Source organism: Hyaena hyaena, unplaced genomic scaffold (assembly GCF_003009895.1).
Source record: "Hyaena hyaena isolate Hyena2069 unplaced genomic scaffold, ASM300989v1 scaffold_9, whole genome shotgun sequence".
Lineage (NCBI taxonomy): Eukaryota > Metazoa > Chordata > Mammalia > Carnivora > Hyaenidae > Hyaena > Hyaena hyaena.
Window position 1 is genome coordinate 2,726,491 of NW_024080641.1, and position 25,973 is coordinate 2,752,463.

The 25,973-nt window shown below is 58.0% G+C and overlaps 2 protein-coding genes and 1 non-coding gene across 4 annotated transcripts in view; all 3 read right to left on the bottom strand.

The window, feature by feature from the left end:
* Positions 1-4,627, bottom strand: part of NOP53 (NOP53 ribosome biogenesis factor) — a 9,311-nt gene extending 4,684 nt beyond the window's left edge. For both annotated transcript variants that reach the window (XM_039249987.1, XM_039249991.1), the window contains exons 1-4: positions 4,383-4,627; positions 3,846-3,910; positions 1,130-1,238; positions 481-680 (exon numbers count right to left, since the gene is read on the bottom strand). In XM_039249987.1, the coding sequence (XP_039105918.1) occupies positions 481-680; positions 1,130-1,238; positions 3,846-3,910; positions 4,383-4,606 (598 nt within the window). In that variant the 5' untranslated portion in view covers positions 4,607-4,627. The remainder of the gene's footprint in view (positions 1-480; positions 681-1,129; positions 1,239-3,845; positions 3,911-4,382) is intronic.
* On the bottom strand, positions 2,115-2,237 carry LOC120244757. The gene has a single exon (XR_005531619.1). It is a non-coding gene; the product is annotated as a small nucleolar RNA SNORA54 (small nucleolar RNA).
* Positions 4,628-6,810: 2,183 nt separating the features above from the next.
* On the bottom strand, positions 6,811-25,592 carry EHD2 (EH domain containing 2). The gene is made up of 6 exons (XM_039249939.1): positions 25,494-25,592; positions 23,059-23,520; positions 22,073-22,170; positions 17,678-18,090; positions 11,471-11,635; positions 6,811-8,630 (listed from the first exon to the last, which is right to left on the bottom strand). The coding sequence occupies exons 2-6, from the start codon at positions 23,460-23,462 to the stop codon at positions 8,079-8,081; spliced, it is 1,632 nt and encodes a 543-aa protein (XP_039105870.1). The 5' UTR covers positions 23,463-23,520; positions 25,494-25,592; the 3' UTR covers positions 6,811-8,078.
* Positions 25,593-25,973: the final 381 nt, after the last annotated feature.

A 25,973-nucleotide genomic window follows, 5' to 3' on the forward strand; every position in this document is an offset into this window, starting at 1 on the left:
GCCCCACGCGGGGCTTGAACTCACGAGCCGCGAGATCATGACCCAAGCGAAAGTCAGATGCTTAACCGACTAAGCCACCCAGGCGCCCCATGAAAGGGAAGGCACTTTAAAAGGCTGAACTCTGGGGGTGCCCGGGTGGCTCAGTCAGTTAAGCGTCCGACTTCGGCTCAGGTCACGATCTCATGGTTCGTGGGTTCGAGCCCCACGTCGGGCTCTGTGCTGACAGCTCAGAGCCTGGAGCCTGTTTCGGATTCTGTGTCTCCCTCTCTCTCTGACCCTCCCCTGCTCATGCTGTCTCTCTCTCTCTCTCTCTCTCTCTCTCTCTCAGAAATAAATTTTTAAAAAAAAGGCTGAACTCTGGTGGGGATCATCAAATAAACACTTGTGGAGCACTTCCCTTAGACGCTGGGCAGTGCACAACCCACACAGCTGTGCAAGGCAGCCCAGTCCCCACCCACGAGTGACAGCCAGGGTACTCACTGTCTTTGGCCCAGAGATCGTAGAAAGGCCGCTCGATGGTGTCCTGGGGCCCCGGCTTGGCTCTGACGGCAGGAGGGTTCCGAAGCCGGGCCTGGGCCTTGCGCACCTCCCGGGGCAGCTCGCCCTGCTCGGCCAGCTTCTCCCAAAGCTGCTCCTTCCGTCTGAGCTTCCTGGCGTTGGGGACCTGGTGGGCGAGGACACTGGGGCGAGGAAAAGCAGCAGGCTGGAGTGGCCGTGGGTGAAGCGGAGGCCTGGCTCCCCCCGGTGGGGCTCCTGGACCCTCCTGCCCCCCCGCCCAGCTGCGGAGCCCCTCTCCGCAGGGCCGTCTCCAGCCACTCTTCCCATGTCCCCGTCGCAGGAGCCGCCCGCTGTCCGCTCCACCACCCGCCCAACCTCCCCTCCCGCGGGCCCGCCACCAAGCCAGCCCGACCGGCCGTGCCACGGCCCCTCTCCACCCCGACCTCCTGGCTGGGCCCGGGCCCTGCACTTGCCTGCCTCGGCCGCCACCCCACTTCCTCCAATCTGGCCCCCATTCCTCTCCTCCAGGTGACCCTCCCCTGCCCCTCCCTCCCCAGGAACTCCCTTGGGGCCAGAAAGTGAGTGGCAGCCGCTGCAACAGAAAAAGCTCCGGGGATGGTGGGGCACTCACTCTTTGGGGACAGGGACTTTGGACGTGTTCTCTAGGACGAGGTCGACACGAAGGGGTTTCTTGAGAAGAAGTGACCTTTTCTGGCTTTTGGTCTTCTTCTTGTTCAGCTCTGGGAGTGGGAGAAAGGAAAGGAATCCAAGGCCCAGGCCTCCCCACCCCCCGCCCCCTGCACACAGCTCCGTGCAGCCATCAGACCCGCGCCCAGGGCAGGCACGGGGGGAGGGGGCCCAGGCCGACCCCAGGCCTCCACCTGAGGACAGAGGTGCCCAAGGTGTCCGAGCTCCGGCTCCCCCGCCCCCCCCCCGCCCCCCGCCTCCTGAGCAGCCCTGTGCAGGGAACACAGTCAGACCCAGAGCCCCGCCCACTACCGGCTTCGGACAAAGCACGAGAATGGCCACAAAGCCAGAAACACTAACGAGAGAGAAGGAGCTGGTCTCGGAACCCAAAGCGGCTGGTCCTCAAGCAGGACCTTGTCTGCCCCTTTCGCCTGGACTGTGAGCAGCACGAACTCCCAGACGCAGGACACCAGGGCGGGACCCACGCCGTGCCTGCGACTCCACTTCAGCACAGACCACACTCCATGCCTCTGCTCCCACTAACGCCCAGCTCCCACGACTGCCTGCAGCGTGGTCTCATTTTTCAAATTACTTTTTTAAGTCTATTGAGAAAGTGCATACGTGTGAGCAGGGGAAGAACAAAGAGAGAAACACACAGAGACAGAGACAGACAGAGAGCCCAGCAGGTCAGTGCGGAGCCCGATGCGGGGCTTGATCCCACAAACCGCAAGATCATGACCTGAGCCAGCCCCCACAAACCGCGAGATCATGACCTGAGCCAAAGTCCAAAAGTTGGACGCTTAACTGACTGAGTCGCCCACCTGCTCTGGAAAAGGAATTGTTACAACACAGAGCCCGGTGATCACCTCAGAAAGTCCACAATCTATTATCACCGCCCCCCCCCCCCGCCCCGGTCTTTTTTTTCCTTCCTGTGTCCCCAGGACCTGAAACTGAGAGCCACGAGTCAGTCAGTCACGTGTCGCTGGAATTGCTGTAGCACTGGAATGGAGCCCGAGAGCCACGGCCAGACTAACAGGCCACGAACAGTGCCTTTCGCTGTTTTATTTTTATTAAAAAAAAAAAAATTTTTTTTAATTTATTTCTGAGAGAGACAGCGTGAGCAGGGGAGGGTCAGAGAGAGGGAGACACAGAATCCAAAGCAGGCTCCAGGCTCTGAACTAGCTGTCAGCACAGAGCCCAACATGGGGCTTGAACCCATGAACCATGAGATCATGACCTGAGCCGAAGTCAGACGCTTAACCAACTGAGCCACCCAGGCACCTCTTATTTTTCGGATTTAAACTTTTTAATGTTTATTTTTGAGAGAGACGGTGTGCAACCAGGGGGAGGGGCAGACAAGGAGAGGGAGACAGAGAAATCAAAGCAGGCTCCATGCTCACAGCAGAGAGCCTGATGGGGGGCGGGGCTCAAACTCGATTCAAATCTGATTTGAAGTTGGATGCTTAACTAACTAAGCTCCCAGGCGCCCCCAGCTTTTTTTCTTTTTTTTTTAAATGTTTGTTTTTGAGAGACAGAGTATGAGCAAGGAAGGGCACAGAGAGAGGGAAATAGAATTGAGGTAGACTCCAGGCTCTGAGCTAGCTGTCAGCACAGAGCCCGATGTGGGGCTTGGGCTTGAACCCATGAACCTTGAGATCATGGACTGAGCTGCCCAGGTATCCCCTCCCCTCTGCCAGGTTTCTTTTTTTAACCCTAAAACAGGGGCACCTGGGTGGCTATCAGGGAGATGGAGAGATTCTCTATCTCTGCACTCTGCCCCCACTTAAAATACACGTTAAAACATTCTTCTTTTTGGTAAATCTAAAGCAGAACCTGTGAACTGCCCTTCCTCTGTTCCCAAAGAGACGCATACTGGCCAAAGCAGGCCTTGGCGACCACCCGGCCCTTCCCTAGGGCAGGCCTGGACTTCCCCTCACTGTCCGCACGCCAGGTCAGCTCGCTTCCGTGCACCTTGACCTCTTTAGCCTCATCACCCCTCACCTGCTTGCTCAAAGGTTCCCGCACCTCAAAGCAGTCCCTTCCCTCTTTTCCCGCTCACCGACCCAGGTGCTCTGGTGTTCCTTAGAAAAGAGCCGGGGCCTGGACTCCTCCGTGCTCCCTGAAGGTGCTCGCCACTTGCTAGCTAAAGCAGACCCCTCAGCCTCGTTTTCTATCCCCTCGTGAAAGCAGACCGCCCACTCTTGGTCTGTGTCTCTCCTTACTGACGGAGAGCCTATGACTCCCTCCAGTAATCCCTAACCCTCCCCCCGCCCCCCTGGACTTTCCACAGGACCCCGCCTTTTGGCAGATAAAAGTGTGCAGATTATGCCAAGCTTCTTAGCTTCTCATCAAAGCTGATCCCACTTATTACTAAACCGCATCTTACTAAAACAGGTCTCCTTCCTTTCAAGTCTTTGACTGTGGCTTTCTGCAAGTTCACTACAGACCTGCTAATGAATATCTAAGCTACTCCCCGCGCAGACCCTTACCGGCCTCTCTGTGCACGGAGAGCTCGGAACTCTCAAAAAGAAAACCTGACGGGTAAGCCTTTAGCGTGCTTTCTGTAGCAGGCGTCCGCCATCCAAGCCCTGTCATTAACAATGACTCTCCCAGAGGCTGTGATGGGGACCCGACAGGCGCCGCTGAAAGCACTCCCTTACCTTTCTTCTTGGAGCCAGTGTCCACGAAGAACAGTTTCTCATCGGGGGCCTCGGATACCAAGCCACTGGGAGGTGGGAATGGAGAAGGTCAGCCAAGGATGTTGGGAAGGATGCAAGCAGCCCTGCGGGGGGGTGGGGGGGGTTAACCTCTCAGGGGCCCAGCTTTCCTCCACTGTTAGGCTCATTCAAGCAACTTCTTCCTGCCATGGGATCCCTCCAAGATAAGGTCCTTCCCTTCACTTTCCATAACTTAGGACTTAACTGATCGCAATACCTAAAATATTAGTCTAAGGCAGGTACCCGGGGCGTATTTACACTACAATTATTAGTTACTTACCTGCACCCTAACTTCACACTGGCGCTCCCATATCCGGTACCCCTTCACGGTCCCCCAACCTCCCACCCAGGATTCCCAGCTTCCCCAGCGGTGCGCGACACGGACGCTCCCAGGCCCCCGGAGTCCCCCTGAAGCACGCTCGGCCTCGCGCCGCGCCACTCGGAACGTGGCCCGGCTCCCGGAAGTCCCGCCCCACGCACCCGCTCGTGCGCTCCTGTAGCCGCACGTCCTCCAGGAACTGGTCGACCTCCAGCCCCAGCGGCTCCTGAGCGAGCCGCCGCCAGCCTCGCTTTCTATTTCGTGGGCCTCGCCGCCGCCGCCGCAGCGCCGGGTCCACCGACGTGGGCCGCAGCCCCAGAAAGCCGGAGTCAGCCTCGTTTTTCAAGCGCGGGGCGCCGCCGCCGCCACTGCCTCCCAGCGCCATCTTGGCAAAGGAAGCGCTCGGCCGCGGGTGCCGCAAAGGCGGGTTTGTGGCCTGCGCGCGCAGATCTCCCGCCCCCTCCCATGACGTACTTCCTGTTGCCTCCATCCTAGTAAAGGGGCGGAGATAAGGGTAAATAGCTCCTCCCTCCTATGCAAATTACTCTTGTCAGTGGGTCGTACGTTCGCTTCTCTAATCTAGGTAAACACCTTTGCGGTTGCCCAGGAATTTCTTGCTTTTAATTTCGTATATTTTTATTTTTATATTTAAATTTTTTATTTTACTTATTTAAAAATTTTTTTATAGTTTATTTATTTTTGAGACAGAGAGAGACAGAGCATGAGTGGGGGAGGGGCAGAGAGAGACACACACACACAGAATCCGAAACAGGCTATCAGCACAGAGCCCGACGTGGGGCTCGAACCCACGAACGGTGAGATCATGACCTGAGCCGAAGTCAGACGCCCAACCGACTGAGCCACACAGGCGCCCCTGTTTAAAAATTTTAAAGCTTATTTATTTTGAGAGAGAAAGGCAGGGAGGAGCGGAGAGAGAGAGAATCCATGCAGGCTCCACACTGGCCGCCCAGAGCCCAATGTGGGGCTCAAACTCAAGAACTATGAGACCGTGACCTGAGCTGAAATCAAGAGTCGGCCTCTTAACCGACTGAGCCACCCAGGAACCCCTATATATTTAATTTACTGATTATCATATTTAATACAGTTTTATTTAAAAAGAAAGGCAGAACCGTGGGTGGCAGATGGGGCAGAAGCCACACTCTGGTCTCCCAATGTTTGGCCTCTCGGTTTAGAGTCCTCAAATGGGAATCCAAGCGCTTTCCGAATGTCGAGGTTGGGAGCATAGAACCTCATATGCCATGAGTGTTAGAAACATACTGTTAGAAGTAGAGGCTCGGAAGGACGCCTGTGCGGCTGGGTTAAGCATTCTACTTCGGCTCAGGTCATGATCTCGCGGTTGATGAGCTCCAGCCCGGCATCTAGCTCTGTGCTGACAGCTCAGAGCCTGGAGCTTGCTTTGGAGTCGGTGTCTCCTCTCTCTGTGCCCCTCCTGTGCTCATGCTCATGCTCTGTCTCTTAAAAACGAATAAACATTAAAAAAAAATTTTTTTTAAAGAAGTCTAGGCTCAGAATCATTAATCTTGGCCAAGCTGCTTAGCTGTGCCTCGCTTTCCTCATCTGTGAAATAGGGACGATAAGGGTTTGTTCGGGACAGGAAACGCGGTAATTAAACGCACCTCTGGCATCTAAACGCTAGCTATTGTTACTGCCTCGCCCCCTGAGACTTCATCTTAGACTCGACTAATCCTTGATGTTTACAAATAAGGAAGGAAGCTCAGAGGCCCTTGGGCGCTGGCCACCGTTCATAGAGCCTCATACAGGCCGTGCAGGCCTGGAAAAGGAAGAAGGGACAGAGAGGGAGGGCGCCACGCCGGGGGCCGCACAGCTGGGTCCTTGCGCTGGGCTTGGGGAAGGTGACGAGCCCTGGAGCCCTGAGCTCCCCGTCCGCCCGCCCGCCGGCCTCGCACAGGGGTCCCCGCGCGCAGCCTGCGCAGCTCCCGAGTGGCCGCCAGAGGGCGCCGGGGGCCGCGAAAGCAGGGAGAGCGCGCGTGGGCGGGGAGAGCGCGCGGCCAGCGTGTCCCGAGCGCCGTGGGTGTGGTCCGGGCGTGTGTCTGGGGCTCAGCCCGCGGGATGCGCCGCGAAGCGAAGGCCAAGGTCCCCGGGCGTGAGTCCTGGAAGGCAGCGCCCCCTCCTCTCCTGCTGGAGCCCTTCTCTCCCCGGGCGTTACGTGTCAGGACGCGCTTTCCACGCTCTGCACGCCGTCGCCCAGGGCGGGGGGCGGAGGCCCCAGGTGGCCCAGCCCGCGCGCACACAGCCCCGCGCCCCAGGGCTTGGTTCCCAGGCCCCCGCGGGGGAGGCGGGAGGGAGGGATGTCCCGGAGGGAGGGCCCCACAGTAACTTTTCTTCGGAAAATATGTCGGTCTGGCCCCCAGCCCGGGCCTGAGTCATCAGGCTCCGCGGCATTGAGTCATGGCCTCCACCCCACCCCCATCCCCCTGCCCCTGAGATCCTGGACACCCCCACCCCCCCGCTCAAGTCCCACCCAGGGCTCTCCTTCCGCGGGACTCGGGGGGGGGGAAGCGATCTGCCCCCCGCCCCAGTTCTTCCCAAGACAGCCTGACACCCTCGTGGAAAGAAGCCTTGGCTTTATTTGCTCTGTGGGGACGCCGGTCGCTGTTCGGGTCACAGGCCCCTCCCAGGCATGGGGTGGGGGGCGACGGGGAGGGTGGGAATCCCAGCGAGCACCCTGGAGGGGGGCATCGTCCCCACCTACGTCAGCCGACCCATGTTTCCCATGGGGTCCCCCACCAGGGTCAAGCACTAGTGTGTGGTGAAGGCACAGAAAGGCGGGGCCGGCGTGAGCGGCCCTTTTAGATGGGAGGGGGGAGGGCTGTAGCACCAAGAGCCCCTCCCTCGCGTCCCTTTGGAAAGGGGACTAAAATAAAGCCCCGAGGCCTTTATATCTGGTAGGGGCGCTACTTAAATATGGGCTGATGGCAGAGACGCCATGCCCCGAATTCAGGCCACCAGCTGTGGGGAGCTTGGGGGAGGGGGCGGGCAGGCTGGGTTTTCAAACTAGGGCAGGTGGGCCGAGGACAAAAATACCTTGAAGTGGGCACAGTCTGGGAGAAGCTGGGAGCCGAGGGGCTTTTCTGTCGCCTAAGAATCCTTATTAAAGCAGGGGGTGTGGTGAGAACCGGGGGGAAGGGGCTGAGGGGGGTCCACCTGAGGAAGTAGGGGGTCGTGTCTCCCCCTCTGAGCTCCCCTGGTCCCAAGGCCTGAGAACATGATAGAGTGGGGTGGGGGTGGGGGGCGGTCCCTGCCTGGATGTCCAGAAGTGGGGCCAGGGGGCCTTTCTGTTATTTCAAACAAATGGCCGCTGAACTATGGAGAGAGGCGAGGATTCCGGCCCAGAATTGGGGCTCAGACGGGTTAGGGCTACGTGTGTGTCTGTGTGACTGTGTAGATGCTCCCTCCTGAGAATGTCAGCGCCCTGCGGGCAGATCCGTCTGTCTGTTTGGCTGTCTGCTGTAATCCTCAGTCCCCCAAGCAGGCTGTGCACATTCAAACATAATAGGTGCTCAATAAATACTTGAATGGACCGTAATTGAATTGATGCCTCTGTGTGTGTGTGTGTGTGTGTGTGTGTGTGTTAATGACAATGTGATGTGCCTAAGTGTATACAAGGGTGGAGGTGCAAAAGCCGGGCAGAGAAGCCGTGCCCCTCCCCTGGTCCCCACTGTCCGGCGGGTGGTGAGACCTCGGTCCTTACAGCTGGGAGGGTGGGCGTGCGGCGTGCGTGTAAGGCTGGGGCAGGGGCGTGCGTGCAGCCAGCCGGAGCTGGGGAGCCACAGCAGTGCGAGCGGGAGGGAGGGCCTGCAGGCAGCGTGGCTGGCTCACTCCGCAGAGCCCTTGTGGCGCCGCTTGGAGGGGGGCACCAGGCGGCGGGGCAGGTTGGTGGGCAGCCCGTGGCCCTCCAGCTTGGCCTCGATGAGGTGGCTGGCCAGGGCGAACTCCTCGTCGTCCAGCATGCCGTCCCGGTCGACGTCGCTCAGCTTCCAGATGCGCCCCAGCACCGAGTTGGGGAGCTTGGTGCCCACCATCCAGGTCTTGGCCTTGGTGCCGCTCAGCTTGCCGTCAGCCGGCGCCAGGTTGTAGAAGATCTCGTCGTACTTGGACTTGTCCTTGGTCACCACCCACTCGGTCTCCTCGTCCGAGCCCTCCTCGCCGTCCTCCAGGGCCTCGTCGGGCCCGCGCTCCACGAACGGGCCCATGTGGGTGCCCTCGAAGGCGCCGCCCTGCACGCCCGCCTCGGTGTTCTCCAGCTCCTCCTGCCGCAGCAGGGGCATCAGCTTGGCGATGTCGTGCGTCAGCATCTCGTCCAGCGCCTCCAGCAGCTTCGGCTTCAGCCCGTGGAATTTGGTAAAGTCGTGAGCCATCAGCAGCTCCTGTTGGGCGGGGGGGAGGGCGGGGAGAATGGGGGGGGCACTGGGAAGTCAGGGGACATCGTCGTCAAGGGTCCCCAGCCCCGCGTGTCACCGGGACACCCCTGGGCAGCTGAAGCGGCCGGTGCGTGAGAATTCAGACCCCTGCACAAGGCGTTCCCCTCGGGCACCCACCCCTCAGAGGACACCTGGGCAGCAGTGTCCCAGAGGCCCTCCCCCGCCGCGTCCGGCGTGCCCGCAGAATGTCCGGACCGCAGGGAGGTGGGGGGCCCCTCCGATGACTGGGCGCAGCCCTGGGTCTGCCCACCCTCCGCGGCACCCCTAGCTGCAGCCGCCCGGCCCCCCCACTGTGACACAAGTCCATTCCCGCTGCTCTGTTAGCTCGTCACCCCGCTTCACAAAAACTCGCTGCCAAGTTGGGAGGGTAGATCTGAGGTGGCCAGATCCCAGGGAGGCCCTGGGAGCCCCCCGTCCCCCCCAGAGGTCATCCTGTGCTGTAGCAGCTGTGGGCGTGGATTTGCAGTCCTGTGGCTTCTTGCGGTAGCTCTCGGTCACCTGGCCCAGGAGAGTCGCAGCAAAGAGCCATCCATGTCATGGCGCTACGTTGATTTCCGGAGCCAAGGCGGAGAGGCCCGCTGACCTGGACATAGAGGGCTGGGGGTCTGGACCCCAGGGCCGGGAAGCCCAGGTTCCAACCTGGTTCTGCCACATAGGAGCTGCGTGTCCTCGGGCAAGTGACCCCACCTCTCTGGGCCTCGGTTTCCACGTTTGCAAAAATGGATCGGCAACACGGGCACGGCCCTCATTTGGGGGGTGGGAAAGGCTGAATGAACTCATCTGGATGAGTGCAGGGAATGCCAGTGTCACGCTAACAGCTGCTGAGTTGGCAACATCTAGCGACACTTTTGATCGTCACAGCTGGTGGGGTGCAGTTGGCATCCAGCAAGGAGGGGCCAGGAAGATGCGTAGGGCACCCCTGACGCCAACACTCTGACCCCGAGTGTCAGCAGCGCTGAGGTCAAGACCTTGATCCAGACCAAACTCCGTGCCGCACGCTGTACCGCTGGCTCAGCACTCCCCGCAATAGGAAATAGTATCGCAGTGCCCATTTTCCAGTTGAAGAAACTGAGGCTCAGGAAAGGGGACTTGCCCAGACTCTCGGAGCTAGGAAGTGGCCAAAATGAAATGCATTCTACCATGATTCCTCGGGGTCTGGGGTTAGAAAACACCTCAGACCCAAAGGTCACAGGCTCTTTGAGTATCAGGCTAATGCAGCCGTAAAACAGAGGCGCAACGCGCCCGGGGGCTAGTCCCCACCTCCGTGCCTGAGCCTGGCCCTCTGTCCCCACGTTCCTTTCGTCACTTCTGCCCTGCCTGCCTTCGTGGTTCTTTACTCACCCCATAGCACGGCACCCAGACCCAGAGCTTTCCCCAAACTGGTTAATCCTAGGCCTGGACGGGCCAGGGGAGCCCCAATATCCATTCGTCTCTCCTTCCTCGGTACTGGACTCCCTGAACATTACTTGGACAGTGGCCACCGAGAGGGAAGACTACATTTCCCAGCGTGCAGCCAGCTCTGGTCACATGACTGGGTTCTGGCCAATTGGATGTCAGCACATGTTGCATCCACAACTATAGAATTGCCTTCTCCAAAATACAGTAATTACCTGTGCTTATTTAAACTTAAATTAGTTACGGGGCGCGGGGGGGCCCTGGGTGGCTCAGCCAGTTAAGCTTCGACTCTTGATTTCAGCTCAGGTCATGATCCCATGGTCTTGAGATTAAGCCCACAAGTCCAGCTCTATGCTGACAGCGTGGAGCCTGCTTGGGATTCTCTCTCTCTCCCTCTCTCTCTGCCCCTCCCCTGCTCATGCTCATGTGTGCGTACATTCTCTCTCTCTCAAAATAAATAAAAAACAAATAAATTTAGGGGCGCCTGGGTGGCTCAGTCGGTTAAGTGTCTGACTTCAACTCAGGTCATGATCTCACGGTCCGTGAGTTCGAGTCCTGCGTCGGGTTCTGTGCCAACAGCTGGGAGCCTGGAGCCTGTTTCAGAGTCTGTGTCTCCTTCTCTCTCTGTCCCTCCCCCACTCTCACTCTGTCTCTCTCTCAAAAAAAATAAACATTAAAAAAATATTAAATTAGTTAAAATTAAATAAAACCTAAGTTTCCATTTCAATGGGGCTAGCAGCTACCATATACTGGACAGCACAACAGAGAGCATTTCCAACATGGTAGAAAGTACTACTGGATGGCACTATTCTAGAAAACATCCTTAAAGAGAGAGATTGTAGGGGCTCCTGGCTAGCTCAGTCAGTACAGTGTGCAACTCTTGATCTTGGGGTTGAGTTCAAACGCCAGATTGGGTGCAGAGACTACTTAAAAATAAAATCTTAAAAAGAAAAGAGAGAGAGAGAGAGACTGTGCCATTATCTTTCCTTCCCTTCTCTCTCACCTCTTCTTGCTGGCTGGAATGCAGATGAAATGGCTGGAGTTTCAACAGCCATTCTGTACCATGTGGGATACTTGGACCCGGACACCAGGCACGGAGGAGAGCTAAGAAGGGTACAGGGTCCCTGGCTCTGTAGAGCACCAAACCAGCCCTGGGCCACCTTCTTTCTAGGACTTTATGGAGAGACACGAACTTCCACCCTGAGTAAACCACAGTCATCTGGGGTTTTCTCCTCTTTCACACGTCCGAACGCACAAAACCATGCTCTTGCGGACCCACACGCAGGAGATGTCTTCCAGAGCCTGCCCTCCATGCCCCTGGTTTCCGAGGCCCCGCCCCAAAGCCCACAGAAGCTGACCCCCTCCGCCCCCCACCAACGGCGACCTCCCACCTGCATCTTCTGGCAGTCGGGAAAGTCGCCGGGAGATATGTGATGTTCCAGCTGAATCTTCGCGAAGATGACCGGCAGCTTGAGGATCAGCTGCTTCTTCTTGTTCTCCTTCCCGAACACGGAGGGCATCTCCTTCTTCAGGTAGCTGATGATGTAGGCGTGCACCTGTGGGGGGTACCGGTGCTTGGCTCAGCCCGCCGCGCCCCCACCTAGAGCTGCTTTTTGTTTTTTTAACTTCATTATTTATTTTGAGAGAGAGAGAGAGAGAGAGAGAAAGCTGGGGAGGGCCAGAGAGAGCGAGAGAGGAGGAGAAAGAATCCCAAGGAGGCTCCACGGTGCCAGCGCAGAGCCCAAGGTGGGGCTCGAACTCACACACCGTGAGAGCACGCCCCGAGCCGCAATCAAGAGTTGGACGCTCAACAGACTGAGCCCCCCAGGCGGCCCCCCCCGTCCCCCGCCCAGGGCTCCTGATTCAGGAGCTCCGGAAGGTGCCTTCTAGCACTTATGGGTGACCGCCACTCCGCTGCAGCTGGGGGTTGGGGTGGGGGGAGGAGGGCGGGAAGGTCCCCTCCCTCCTCTCCTAGGCAGGCCGTCCCCAAATGTACATACCATCCCGGGGCTCTGTCTGGAGCTCGGGACCCTGGCTGCCTGGCCACATTCCTGGGCAGCCCCTGTCTTCCGAGGCCCAGCCACCACCAACCCCCGCCCCCAGCTCTGTCGCAGGCAGCTGTGCCCATCTCGGGAACGAACTCCCTCCCCAGCTCAGGCCGGGCTTGCAGAAAACTTTGCGGATCTGATGCTCCTTACCCCGCACCAGCCACAGCCCGTGCATCCGGGAGCCCCCTTCCTCTCGCCTCCTGCATCCGTCCCTCTGCTTTCACTTCTGTCCCCCTCGGGTGCCACCCCCCCCGGCACCCGTCAGCATCTCATCCCTGGGGAGACACGCCAGGCGCCCCTCCCGCCTTGCGGCCTCCTCTGCCCTGTGATCCCTTCTCCACACAGCAGCAGCTGGTGGGGCCTTTTTCTCTGTGTTTTGGGAACAAACACCAGACCGGGAGACCCGGTGCCCAAGTGTCGATCTGCTCCTCATCCAAGTAGAGAATCCCCGCCACAGCCCACAAGGCTCTCAAAGGGTGGTCCGGGGAACCCCAGGGGTCCCCCCACCACCACTCGCCCCACCCCCGCCAGGCCCTTTCAGGGACTCATACAGTCAAAACTATTTTAATAGCAATACGAAGGTGCTATTTCCCTCCAGTGGACAGAGTGGACAGTGGAGTCTTTAAAGGGCCACAGGACGTGTGAAATTGCAACTGACTGAATGCAGGAAGCCGGACATTAAAGACATGTGCAAAAAATGTAAAACAGGGCGACCGACCCCTGTAATTCTGGAGGGTTTGGAAATAATTTTCATAAAACATATGGGACTGAGGTTAACACGTGATAGGCTTATTACTCTTATTTTAAATGATCTTGTAATATCTATTATCGATATTAATAAATATAAAGAAAACTATCATAAACCTGTCGATAACCTAGAAATACATTGTTACTTAATAATTACATGATTATTGTTGGTTAAGAAATATGACAAGAGGGACACCTGGGTGGCTCAGTTGGTTAAGCGTCCAACTTCAGCTCAGGTCATGATCTCACGGTTCATGGGTTCAAGCCCCGTGTCGGGCTCTGTGCCAACAGCTCAGAGCCTGGAGCCTGCTTCGGATTCTGTGTCTCCCTCTCTCTCTGCCCCTCCCCCACTCGCTCTCTGTCTCTCTCAAAAGTAAATAAACATAAATTAGAAAAAAGACATATGACAGGGCGAATATTAAACACTGTCTGAGTTTTAATTTCTAACGTGGTCAATATAGACAGGTTCAACCCATGCACCTACGAACGTTGGGGCCCTCAATCATTTTCAAGGGTGCCGTGAGCTCCTATGGCAGAAAGCTTTGAGAACTATGGTTCTCCATGATTTTGGCTCCTGGTGTTTCATCCAGCATCTTCCCCTGCCCCCCAACTCACTGTGCCAGCTCCCTCACCTCCCTTCCTTGTACCAGCATGCCAATCTTCCCCTTACCACAGGGCTTTGCACACGCCACTCTCTGCCTGGAACTCTGCCCTGATCTCGCCAAGCTGGGCCCCTCACCTTCCTTTCGATGTCACCTCCTCACAGAGGCCATCCTATGAGAAGCAGGTGCCCCAACTACCACCATCCAATTATTTTCTACCTGCGCTTTCCCCCTCCACCCCCACGTTTATTGCAACTTATTATTTTTCTAATCTGGTGGTTTACTTATTCTGTCTCCTACCATCAGAATATGAGTCCAAGGAGGGCTAGGACCTTATCTATTCCCTCTGTCCCCAGCACCCGGTACAATACACACAGAAAACACTCAAGAAACACTTGTGGAGGAAAGCAATGAACTTGGGAATGTTTTGATCCCCAATCTCATAAGTTATCAAAAAACAAACAAGGAGGGCAGAATAATGAACACTTGCATTTTTTAACCGGAAGCTCGGTAATTAACTGCAAATGCTTAAATAAAAATAGAATACATCTGGAAAAAGACACAAGTGACCCCTCATGGGGGCCGCCTCCAGGGAAGAGGCCCTGGGAGCGAGCCGATGGGTGGGATCAGGGGTGGGAAGGAGCAGTTTAACTGAGCTTAAATGCTTTGCCATGAGACGGTTTTAAAGTTCTTCTGAATGATTCATAGGTTTAGAATGCTAACAATTTTGGTGGCCCGGCCCCTGGCTGGCTCTGAATCCTCATGACCTCCTACCTCCACCACTCTGTCTCCTCCAGCCACCCTGGGCTCCTTGTTCAAGCCTGTTCCTACCCCAGGGCCTTTGCACTTACTATTCCCTCTGCCTGGTAGGGCCTCCCCCAGACCTCCACTCTCCCTCCTTCATTCAGGTTTCTGCTCAGGAGCACCTCCTCAGGGAAGCCCTCCCTGACCTCCCTAAAGGGAGTCCCTCACCAGTCTTTCCTCTGCTTTATTTTCCTTCACGGTCCTTATCACATACACTACTGTATATTATTCACTTGTTTAATATCCACTTCCCCGTTAAGAAGTGATTGCAGGGGCGCCTGGGTGGCTCAGTCGATTAAGCGTCTGACTTTGGCTCAGGTCATGATCTCACGGTTTGTGGGTTCGAGCCCCACGTTGGGCTCTGTGCTGACAGCTCAGCGCCTGGAGCTGCTTCAGATTCTGTGTCTCCCTCTCTCTCTGCCCCTCCCCCACTCACACTCTGTCTCTCCCAAAAATAAAAAAACATTTAAAAATTTAAAAAAAATAAGTAATTTTACAAGCAAAAAAAAAAAAACACACAAAAACCTCGTCATCTGGTTTGTTCCATCATGTAAACTCAGGGCCTAGAAAAGCAAGGAAGCACGTTGTAGGTGCTCAGTTACTGCCTGTGGAATAAATGTCCCAGAGTCGCCTCAGAGAACCTCGGTACGGAAGGTTCAGGGCCCCTTGGCCGCTTTAGAATCAGCCCCTCCAGAGACCTTGGCCTCAAACATCACAACACAGTGAAATCGCTCTTTCTAGCAGCTATGATGACTTCAGCCAAAGGGCGGAGCCAGGTGACTCATCCAGACCCTATATGAAACAGACGGGAAAACCGAGGCACGGAGGGGTAGTTTACCCAGAGTCCAGAAAGGCCCTGTACTGCCGGGGGAAATGGTGTGGGCTGCTGATGGCCGGACCCAGGCTGGCGGCATCGTACGCGGGGAAGGCGTGGGTGACACGGGGTGGAAGAGGGGCTAGCGAGGCTGGGTCGCAGCGGACCCCGTGTGAGCCGCACTGGGGAGCCACAGACGGATCCGCAGGAGGAACGGGAAGGAGCGGGCTGCAGGTCCGAGGGGCCAATCAGGGCGGGGGCGTGGTCAAGCAGGGGGCGGGGCCTGCGAGAGCGGGCCAGTGGGGCGAGGGGGCGGGGCCTGCAGCGCTCCTCGGGGACCCAGAAAGAGGCACGGCGGGAGGGCGCTGATGGCTTTTCCAGAGAGGAAGCGGGGGAAGGTGCCAGGAAGAGATAAGGTGGGAGGGCGAGCGGGGCCGGGGCGCGGGTCCCGGGCTCCGGGGTTTGTCCGGGTTTCCGGAGCCGCCTCCCGCCTGGCGGGGGCACCAGGTGTCCGGCCCGCCCCCGCCCCTCTGTCCCACGGTCCTGGGCCCCAGCTCCCCGCCACTGTCCGCTGTCCCCGAGGGGCCTGGGGACAGGGGTCCGTGAGGTATGAGGGCGACCCAGAGAGACGCGGAGACGCAGAGGGAGAGCTGGAACGAGAGTGGGGCGAGAGATGGAGAGAGAGAAGGGACAGAGAATGAGAGGAGAGGAAGAGAACGAGAGAACGAGTAAGAGGGAGAGAGACGACAGCTATGAAAGAGGGAGAAATGTGGGGGCGCTTGGGTGGCTTAGTCGGTTAAGCGTCCGACTTTCGCTCAGGTCATGATCTCGCGGTTCGTGGGTTCGAGCCCCGCGTCGGGCTCTGTGCTGACTGCCAGCTCAGAGCCTGGAGCCTGTTTCAGAGTCTGTGACTCCCTCTCTCTCTGACCCTCCCCTGCTCACGCTGTCTCTCTCTCTCTCCTAGAAATAAATTAAAAATAAATAAATAAATAAAAGAAAGAGGGAGAAATGAGATACACACATACATATATATATGTATGAGACAGAGACAGAGACAGTCCAGAGCCTGGATGGGGGAGGAGAGAAAGGTGGATTCTGAAGGCTTGGAGCCATCCACACCGGGCCGCTCCCTCCCAAGGAGGATTCCTGGGGTGGGGGTGGGGGCCCTGACTCACCCCCTCTCTGCTGCTCCTTAAACCAACACCTCAGGCTCCTCCACCTCCCATAACCTCCCAGGCCTCCCTGCCCGCCCAGCTTCCTGCCCCACCCCCACCCTGGCAGCCTCCCCTGTGAATGTTCCATTTGGCCTCCAAAATCGCTCTCAGACCAGTGCTCTCCTCCTCTCCCCCAAGGCCCTGTTCCCATCCAGCCTCCTCCCTGGCCTCTGGTCTGTCTCACCGCCCTTCAATCCACTCGCTAGAAGGCAGCCCGAGTATGACTCTGTCTCTCCTCTGCTGGAACACTTCCATAGCTCCCCAGTACCCTCAGGACACGGGCGCAGGCTCTAGGCCACAGCCCCGGGTGGTCTGACTCCCGCCCACCTCACAGCCTCAGATTCGGTTACATGCACTGTCTACACTGGGTTCAACACTGACATCCTCCCTCTGGCGCGAACTGGCCATGCTCTAATCTCCAGTCCATGCACTTGCTAGTCCCACTCTCTAGAATATTCCCTTCATCACTCTCCAGTTTGCAGCTCAGATGTCGGCTCCTCCAAGAAGCCCCCAGCCCCAATTCCCTGCTGAGCTCCCCAGTACCAACCCTGCCCACGCTGGGCCATCACTGCCTGGGGATGGGTCTGACTCCTCCCCTGAACTGCGCTGGTCACTGCTGTAGCCTCTGAAGCCGCCCCCCCACCCCCACCAGCACAGGGCCAGGCACCGGACAGGATGTGTTGAACGAGAGTGTTTGTTCAAGTGCCATCGGTCCAATAAATAGTTACTGAGCACCAGCTCTGCTCCAGGCTGAGCACCAACTCTGTTCCAGGCGCTGGAGGTAGAGCGGCAAATGAATTCAGACATCTCTGATTCTGTGGAGCTTAAATGCAGGCGGAGGCACGCAGGAAACCCAGAAACTCAAAGAACGGATAATGTAAGGCGGCAGTGGAGGCTGTGAAGAAAACTAGAGCACGGATAAAGCAAGACGGGAGCGGGGGAGAGAGTTACAGTCCTAAAAAGGCAGGGCGGGCAAGGAAGCTTTCCTGAGCATGCTGAGCCAGGTCTGGGAGGAGGAGGTGAGGAGTGGGCCAAGCGGGAGAGCCAGGTGGGAGGCAGACGAGGAAGGGGGGGGGGGGTTCCAGGAGAGGGAACGGTAAGTGCAAAGGCCCTGAGGTCAAAGCGAGGAGGACAGCGTGAAGTGCAATGGATGCCGGGAAGGGGACGGAAGACGAGGGTGGAGAGGAAAAGCAGCGCGGAGGAGGGCGGGGCACAGGGAGGGCTTGGGCCCCCCACTCCGCCTTGTGCCTGTTGGAATCTGTTAGACTAACTCATCAGAGACTAGCAGCCAAGTGCACGGGGACAGGAGGCGGGGCGAGCGCTGGCCCCGCCCCCGCCCGCCCCTCGCCCCGCCCCCCGCGCGGCTCACCCGCACTAGCCGGGCCCGCTTCACCAGGTCGTTGAGCTTGCGCAGTGCGGCGTGGCGCGGCAGGCCCTGGATGTCCCGGAAGAGGTCCTGCTCCTCCAGCTCGAAGAGGCGCCGGTTGTCGGGCACCAGGAGGGGCTGGGACCAGAAGGAGCCGATGTAGACGCGCAGCACCTCGGGCGTGCCCACCACCTTGCCCAGCGCCCACATGAGCGCCCCGTAGACGCGCATCAGCTGCTGCGTCTCCACCATGTCCGCCTTGTTGAGCACCACGCGGATCTTGTCCTCATGGCCGCGGAGCGCGCCGATGGCCTCCGAGAACTCGTCGGAGATCTCCAGCTTGTGCGCGTCGAAGAGCAGGATGATGAGGTCCACGCGCTCGGCGAACCAGCGCAGCACCGCCGGGAAGTCGTAGCCTGGGGGGACGCGGTGGACTCGGTCAGCCTGCCCCCCGCCCGCCAGCCGCGCCGAAGCATCCACTCCTCTGGACTGACACCGGGCCGGACAGTCGTTCAGGTCGCTGACTCTCAAAACCCTTCTCTGCGAGAAACAGCCAAGGCCCCAAGCGCATCCCGCTGCTCTGCCCCCCCCCCCACCAGCCCCCCCTTCCCCATCACCCTGGCCCCAGTCCGTCGGGCCACCTGACTAGAGAGGACAGTCACCCGCCCCCTTCCCATTCATTCCTTAGGCAGATATAAGTGGTGTGCACTGGTCCAGACGTATAGGTTGTCAAAGTACTGAACTGTTTCTTAACAGATTTTCTGTGCCCCTCTGAACCCCCCAGTCTCCCCAAGTGCCTCCATCACCCCAGCCCCGCCCTAGGCCTTCCCGATCTCTCCACAGTCCAACAGCTAAAGAGGTCATGCTGGCTGCGGTCCCGCTCTGGCCATAACAGATGGTAAATATTTTGAGTTTATTTAACAATATTTACAGAGAGTCTTCTGTGTGCCAGGTTCTATCCCGGACACCGGGGATACCTCAGAGCACACAGAGACAAGTCCTCCCTTTTCGCGGAGTACTTGTCTCAACAACTGGCTCCTGTGTCGTTCATTTGTTCATTCGTTCATTCGTTCATTCATTCATTCATTCATTCCCTCATTCATTCACACTGTCCGCTCTTGCTGCTCACTCGTTCATTCAACAAGCGATGCTCAGGAGAGTGGAGATGAGTGTTGGCAGTCAGGAAGACCTGGGTTCGAATCCCAACTCTGCCCCCCCACCTCAGCTGTGTGACCTTAAGCAAGGGGGAAACCTCTCTGAACCTCTGTTTCCTCTTCTGTAAAATGGAAGTCATGACAGAATATAACTTGTTGGGCTGTTGCAAAGATTAACGGAATAAAAATGAGCTAGTATACATAAAGAGCCTAAGGGGTGCCTGCGGGGCTCAGTCAGTTAAGTGTCTGATTCTTGATTTTGGCTCAGGTCATGATCCCAGGGTCATGGGAGCAAGCCCCAGTTCAGGCTCTGCGCTGGTCTCTCTCCCTCTCTTTTTCTCCCTCTCTCTGCCCCTTCCCCACTCTCTCTTTGTCTCTGTCTCTCTCTCTTAAAAAAAAAAAAAAAAAAAAGAGGGGCACCTGGGTGGTTCAGTCGCTTAAGAGTCCAACTCTTGATTTTAGCTCAGGTAATGATCTCATGGTTCGTGAGATCAGGTCCCGCTTTGGACTCTGTGCTGACATTACAGAGCCTGCTTTGGATCCTCTCTCTCCCTTTCTCTCTCTGCCCCTCCCCTGTTTGTGCATGCTCTCTCTCTCTCAAAATAAATAAAAAAAAAATTAGGGGCGCCTGGGTGGCTCAGTTGGTTAAGCGTCCAACTTCGGCTCAGGTCACGATCTCATGGTTTATGGGTTCAAGCCCTGCGTCAGGCACTGTGCTGACAGCCAGCTCAGAGCCTGGACCCTGTTTCAGATTCTGTGTCTCCCTCTCTCTCTGACCCTCCCCTGCTCATGCTGTCTCTCTCTGTCTCTCAGAAGTAAATAAAACATTAAAAAAATAATAAAAAAAAAAAAGGTGAGCTACAGGCATGTAAAACTGTACTTCAAATAAACCGTTAAACAAACGGCCTGGGAACATGGTGAGTCCTTGACAAGTACGAGTCACGATGCACGCAGGACACCGTGGGTGTGTCATTCAGGGACCGTCCCCAGGATAATGCCAGTCCTGTTCTCATCAGGTCTGGTCCACCAAGGACACAAACCCAGCCCCAGGGTGGTCAGGCTGGGCTGGGGGAGCCCAGCAGGGGCACGTGACCCAGTCTGGGGCATCAGAGTGGGCTTCTCGGAGGAGGGGGTGCAATGGCGATCTGGGGGACGAGACGTTAACTGGCAGAGCAGGGAGCCACCGCTGACTCACCTGGCATCACTTCAGCCTCTCCCTGACTCAACTCCCAGGGTCTTCAAAATGACCTCAGGAGACAGGGGGCCTTATGAACCCCATTTTCCAGAAGAGGAACTTGAGGACTGGGTGGGGGACTTTGTTGGGCGGGAAGGTCCAGGTAACCAGAGGAACGGCCTCTGGGGCTCCCTCTCTCCCCAGTGTCTACACACACACACACACACACACACACACACAGAGGCTGGGATCTGGGAAGTGTGTCTCATGCGGGCAGGCGGGAGGGAGGGAGATTGAGTCAGCGTGGGAACGAGGGACGTGGCAGGGAGCGCCCCGGGGGTTTACAGCTACGGCGCTCAACACAGGCACACAGTTGTTAGCACACCCACAGCGCCTACTGTGTGCCACCCACGGAAGCACTTGGCAGGGTTTGACACTTAATTTTACCCCTCTGTGCAGCCTCCGAGGCTGATACTATTACTGTTCCCGTTTTACAGATGAGGAGACTGAGGCAGGGAGAGGTTCAGAGACTTGCCCAAAGGGCACAGGCTAAAAATAGCAGAGCCCCAGGCCGGGGCTCAGTCGAAGGAGCGTCAAACTCTTGGTTTCAGCTCAGGTCATGATCAGGTTCGTGAGTTCGAGCCCGGCATCAGGCTCCGTGCTGACAGTACAGAGCCTGCTTGGGATTCTGTCTCTCTTCCACTCTCTCTGCTCCTACCCTGCTTGCTCTCTCTCTCTCTCAAAATAAATTAATAAACTTTAAACATAATTAAGACTACCAGAGCCCGGATTTGAGCCCCACCAGAGTCTCCGCTGTGCTGCCTACAGTCACACATCTGTGCACGGGTATTACAAGCAGGGGCAGCCCGCGCCCCACCAGTGCGCATGCGTGAACACATGTGTGGACACAATCGTAGCCACATGCTCCACAGAGCAGACTCCCAGACACACCCTTGCTCACACAGCCTTGCACTCGCAAAGACACAACTATGCACGGAGATAAGTCAGACGCAGCCACACACAACCCAACAAAAGTCCCTGGATCTCAGTCCTATGCGGCCGCACAAAATCACACACAGGTACCGGCGTGTCCCTGACACACCAACACGCGCACACACACACACACACACACACACACACCCCGACTCTCTTCCCCTTCCTCTACCCACCCTGCCAGGGAAGGAGACCCGATCTCCACTCTCTGCTCCCCAAGCCTCCAGCGCCCACCCGGCGCCCCGCCCACTCGCCCAGGCCCAGCCCCGGGGGGCGGTGCCCCAGGAGCCCCCAGCCCACCCCCCCCCGCCTCCCCCCTCGCGCTGGCTGCTAGCCCGCCCTCCGATCGCTTCTGCAGCTGCCCCCTGCCTGTTTCCCAAGGGGACGCGCGCCCGCTGGGCGGAGGCCAGGGACGCGGGAGCCCTCCTCGCCCTCGCCCTGCCCCGCGGCCCGGCCTCCCGTGCCCTCTGCCCTACAAGGCAGCCTCCTTTGCCCCAGTGCCGGGCCTCCAAGAAAACTGCGGGTTGGCTGGGGAGGGGGGCGCAGATGCTGAGCTGGCCGGGCCGGGGTGGGGGCCGGCTCCCCCGAGGCCCCGCTGGAATTCACTCCCCGCAGCTCCCCCTGCACAGCTGTTTATAAATTCCAGGCCGGGCCTTGGCCGGAGCCCAGATCCCCCCTCCCAACCCCTGCTCGGCCCCATCTGCGGCCCAGAAGTAGGAGGCAGGAGCGTGCCGGGCCCAGGGCCTCCCTGGCCGGCCTCTGCCTCCTCTTCGGGGCTCCTGTCTCCTGTACGGCCGTCCCGCGCTCAGAATCTTCGTCCCTGACCTTCCGTGTCTCCCTCGGTCTCTCTCGGTCTCTCCCTCTCCATCCCTCCGGCCAGCCCAGACACGAAGCTGCTCCCTGCTCACACGTGTTCGCGTTCGTGCGCACGCCTCCCCAGCACCCTCAACGTGCGGAGACACGGAGGGATCACGGCCTCCGGCGGCTCCCTTCTGCTCGGCCCGCTCAGGACCGGCTGACACGGGCCCACGTCCCAGCAGACACCCGGCCGCCTCCTCCCTCCACTGGCCCACTCACCGCGGCTCACTCTCTGTTTGGCTCCCGACAAGATGCCTGGGGTGTCGATGATACTAATACTCTCCAGGACCTGATTGGGGAGCTGGGCGCACATGAACCTGACAGAGAGGGAAAGGCAGGGGTCAATGCAGGGAAGGGCGAGGGGAGAGGCCCTGTAACAAAGGAGACTAGGGCTCCGCAGACGGTGAATCAGGCACAGGGAAGGAAGGATCTCGAAAGAGGAAAGGAAGATCAGGACGGAGAAGAACACTTACTTAAGGGGAAAAAAAATCACGGGCGCCTAGGTGGTTCAGTTGGTTGAGCGACTGACTTTGGCTCAGGTCGTGATCTCACAGATAGTGAGTTCGAGCCCCACATCAGGCCCGGACCTCTCTCTCTGCCCCTCCCCTGCTCACACACACACAGTCTCTTTCTCTCTCATAAATAAACACTGGGGCACCTGGGTGGCTCAGTCAGTGAGGTATCCGACTTTGGCTCGAGTCATGATCTCACAGTTTGTGGGTTCAAGCCCTGCGTCGGGCTCTGTGCTGACAGCTCAGAGCCTGGAGCCTGCTTCATATTCTGTGTCTCCCTCTCTCTGCCCCTCCCTCTCCTGTGCTCTGTCAGAAATAAATATTAAAAAAAGAATAACAGTAAAAATTTTTTTAAATTACAGAGGATGTTTACTGAGCACTTACTCTGTGCCAGGTACTGTTCTAAGCGCTATGTGAGTGGGGACCATGGTTATCCCCATTTCCCAGATGAGGCACAGAGAGGCTCAGAGAGGTTAAGTTATTTGCCCAGAAGCCACCCAGCTAGAGAAGAGTTGGACCCAGGCAAGCTGGCTGCATGCGCCCTCGAGGGGGGAGAAGGGCCGAGGCAGGAAGGGGGAGAACCAAGAAGAGAGAAGGGACCTGGGGCTGAACCGAGAGAATCGCGTGCAGGGCAGGGACGGGGCCCAGGCACAGGGAGATGCGCCCGTGCCTCCCGAGCTGCGAGCTGCGTACCTGTTGAGGAAGGTGTTCCCGAAAGGGTTGAGCTTGCGGAAGGGCTTGTCCGGGTCAACCACGAGGGCGTTGCCGGGCACGGTGCCCTCGGTGTCCCCGTGCATGACGGCCACGAAGCAGTCGGTGGTGGGCTCGGGCCCCACGCGGGAGCCCGGTACCTCCTGCTCCAACAGATACTGGATAAAGCTGGTTTTGCCGGTGCTGTACTGACCGGCCACCAGCACCATGGGCTTGCCGTCGAAGTCGGCATCCTCCAGGGCCGGCGAGTGGAAGGCCCCGAATCGATAATGCTCCTCGAGGGGTAGCAGTTTGGTGCGGTACAGCTCCTTGAGGGACGAGGTCACCGTGCGGATGGCCTCGGGCTGCTGGCCCCGCGCCCCGCTCCGCTTCAGCCAGCTGAACATGGTGGCCGCTGGGCTCGCCGCCGCCGCCGGAGATGTGGGGGTGCGCGTGGGGGGCTGCCTGCCGGAAGAGCAAAGGGTATTGATGGGGGGCTGCCTGGTGGAGGGGGAGGAGAAGGAAGGGAGCCGGAAGGTGCAATGGGTGGAGGAGGGTGGGGAATGGGTAAAGGCGGAGCAGCAGAGAGCACGGATGGCGATGGCGGAGGGCAGGAGGTGACGTTCAGGGAGGAAGAAGGGGACCATCCCAGCGGGAGGAAGAAAAAGAGGCTAGCGGTGGAGCGGCTGAAGAAGCAGGATTGGACGGGGACCGAGGAGAATGGACAAAGGGAAGCTGTGCAAGCTGCGTTCCTTCACCCATTCATCCTTTCCTTCCTCCCTTCCCCCTGCTTCCCTCAATTCACACATTTTCACTGAAATCATGTGTCAGGAGCTATGGATCCAGAAATAGGACTAAGGGTCCCCACTCAGAGTCCCCGCAAGGAGAGGACCTGGCACCAAGCAGTCGATGGTGCCTGGGAAATGCCAGGCGGTGGGCTTGCGGGCAGTGGAGCGGGGGACACCGTGAACTGACCACAGCCTGGCAAACTCTGGCTGAGGTGACTTTTGAACTGCTTGCTTTCATGCAAAACAGGGATGCAGTGCAAAACAGGGAGGGGGATGGTGTGTGCTTGGAGCGTGAGACGCATGAAGAGGTTGCTGGACACAGGAGGGGCGAGAAATAAGGCTGAGGAGTTGCTTGGGTGCACCGAGGTGCGAGGGGCCTCAGAGGATCGCAAGAATCATAACATTTATGATCGCGGCATTCCAGACACCGCTCTAACCCCTTTCACCTTCATAACAACACTGTAAGATGGGGCTGTTAATATCCCCAAGTTTCTGACTCACGAAGGGGGCTCACTGACGAAGAGAACAGTAACTTGCCCCAATCACTTGCTCAGAAAGTGCTCGGTCTGGGGCTCCAGGCAACCTGACCTCAGAGCCTGTGCTCCTATCATAGGTCTAAGGAGTCAGGAGAACAGATGACCCGCCCAGCAGCAGCAAGCACCCCGGCACCCAGACTGTGTTCTCTATGTTCCCTTACTGTCTTTTCATCCTCTGTAGGATCTGTAGTGCTGCCCCCTCTTTCATGCCTCATATCAGTCATTGGTGTCTTCTTTCTTTTTCTCCCTTGATCAGTCTAAGTAGATGCTTATAATTTTACTGATCTTTTCACAGAACCAGATTTTGGTCAGATTGGCGTCTCCAGACACCGCTTTTCATTAAAAAGCGAAGCAAAACAAACAAACAAAAAAAAACATGAAAAACAGGGCTTCTTGGAGAAAGGGCTGATTCCATGGCTGGGGCAAGGGAAGAATAAGTGAACCTGCATCAAGTACTGGAAAGGGGCTCAAAGATGTGTCACGGGGACCCAGGGGCCACCCTGAAGGAGCCCTCACTGGCCAAATACGGGACCGTTTGAGCATCAAAATGGACTGCCAATCAAAAATGTTAGAATCCGTAAAATCACAATGATACTTAAAGGAAACTAAATAAATAAAAAGGGAAAGAGTAGGGGAAAGCGTGCCAGGGGGGTAAAGGAGAGGCAGGAGCTGGGAACTGGGATGTTGGCGGAGGGAGGGGGCCCTGGGCGGTGTCCTGGGCAGGGAGGGGTCTGAGGGACAATGTGGGGGTGGCTGGACAGTCCCCGGGGCTGGTGGAGTAGGAGAGGAGCCCCGGAGTGGGAGGAGGGGGTGAGGCCAGTGGAAGGGAGACTAAGGAGCGGATCGCTTCTGGCTGATTGGGTGGGGACGCGAGCCGGGACCCCGAGCGCGACGGGGAGGAGCGAGGAGGGAAGGGGGCGCTGTTACAGACTGGAAGGAAGGAGCTGGCGGGACTCGGGGAGGCCAGGAGGTTTCCTGGAGGGTTGGCAACAGGGACATCGGGGACACCGTTACACACTGCGGGAGCGGGGGGGGGGGGCGGGCGGAGGGTCTTAGGGAAGCAGGGGATTCATCCCGAGCTGGGAAGCGGCAGCTGCGGCCGGGGGCCACTCACCGATGGGGCGCGCGGGCGGCTGCACCGGGCGGCGGGCTGGACGGGGGTCCCGCGGGGATCCGAGGCGCCCGCGGAGCGGCCTGTGCTCGAGGTCCCGTCCGGAGCCGTCTGAGCCGGGTGGGGCCCGGAGCGGGGAGGCGGGAAGGGAGGGGCGGGGGGGGCGGGACCAGGTGCCCCCCCCTCAAACCGGGAGCCCGGCCTCTGGCGCCCCCTGGTGGGGAACGTCTGGGCGGCTTCTCGACATGGGTCCCAGAGCCGGGCTTCCAAGCCGGGGCTCAAACCCCGTTCCACCTCGGACGCTGGGCCACTCACTCCTGGATCTGTGGCATCTCTTAACATGCGAATACTAGTATTAATACGACTAACAACAACGACAGCAGCGGGGCATATAGGTAGCCCAGTCGGTTGAGGCTACCGCTTGGCTCACGTCACCATCTCCCAGGTTTGTGAGTTCGAGCCCTGCCTGGGGCTCGCTGCTGT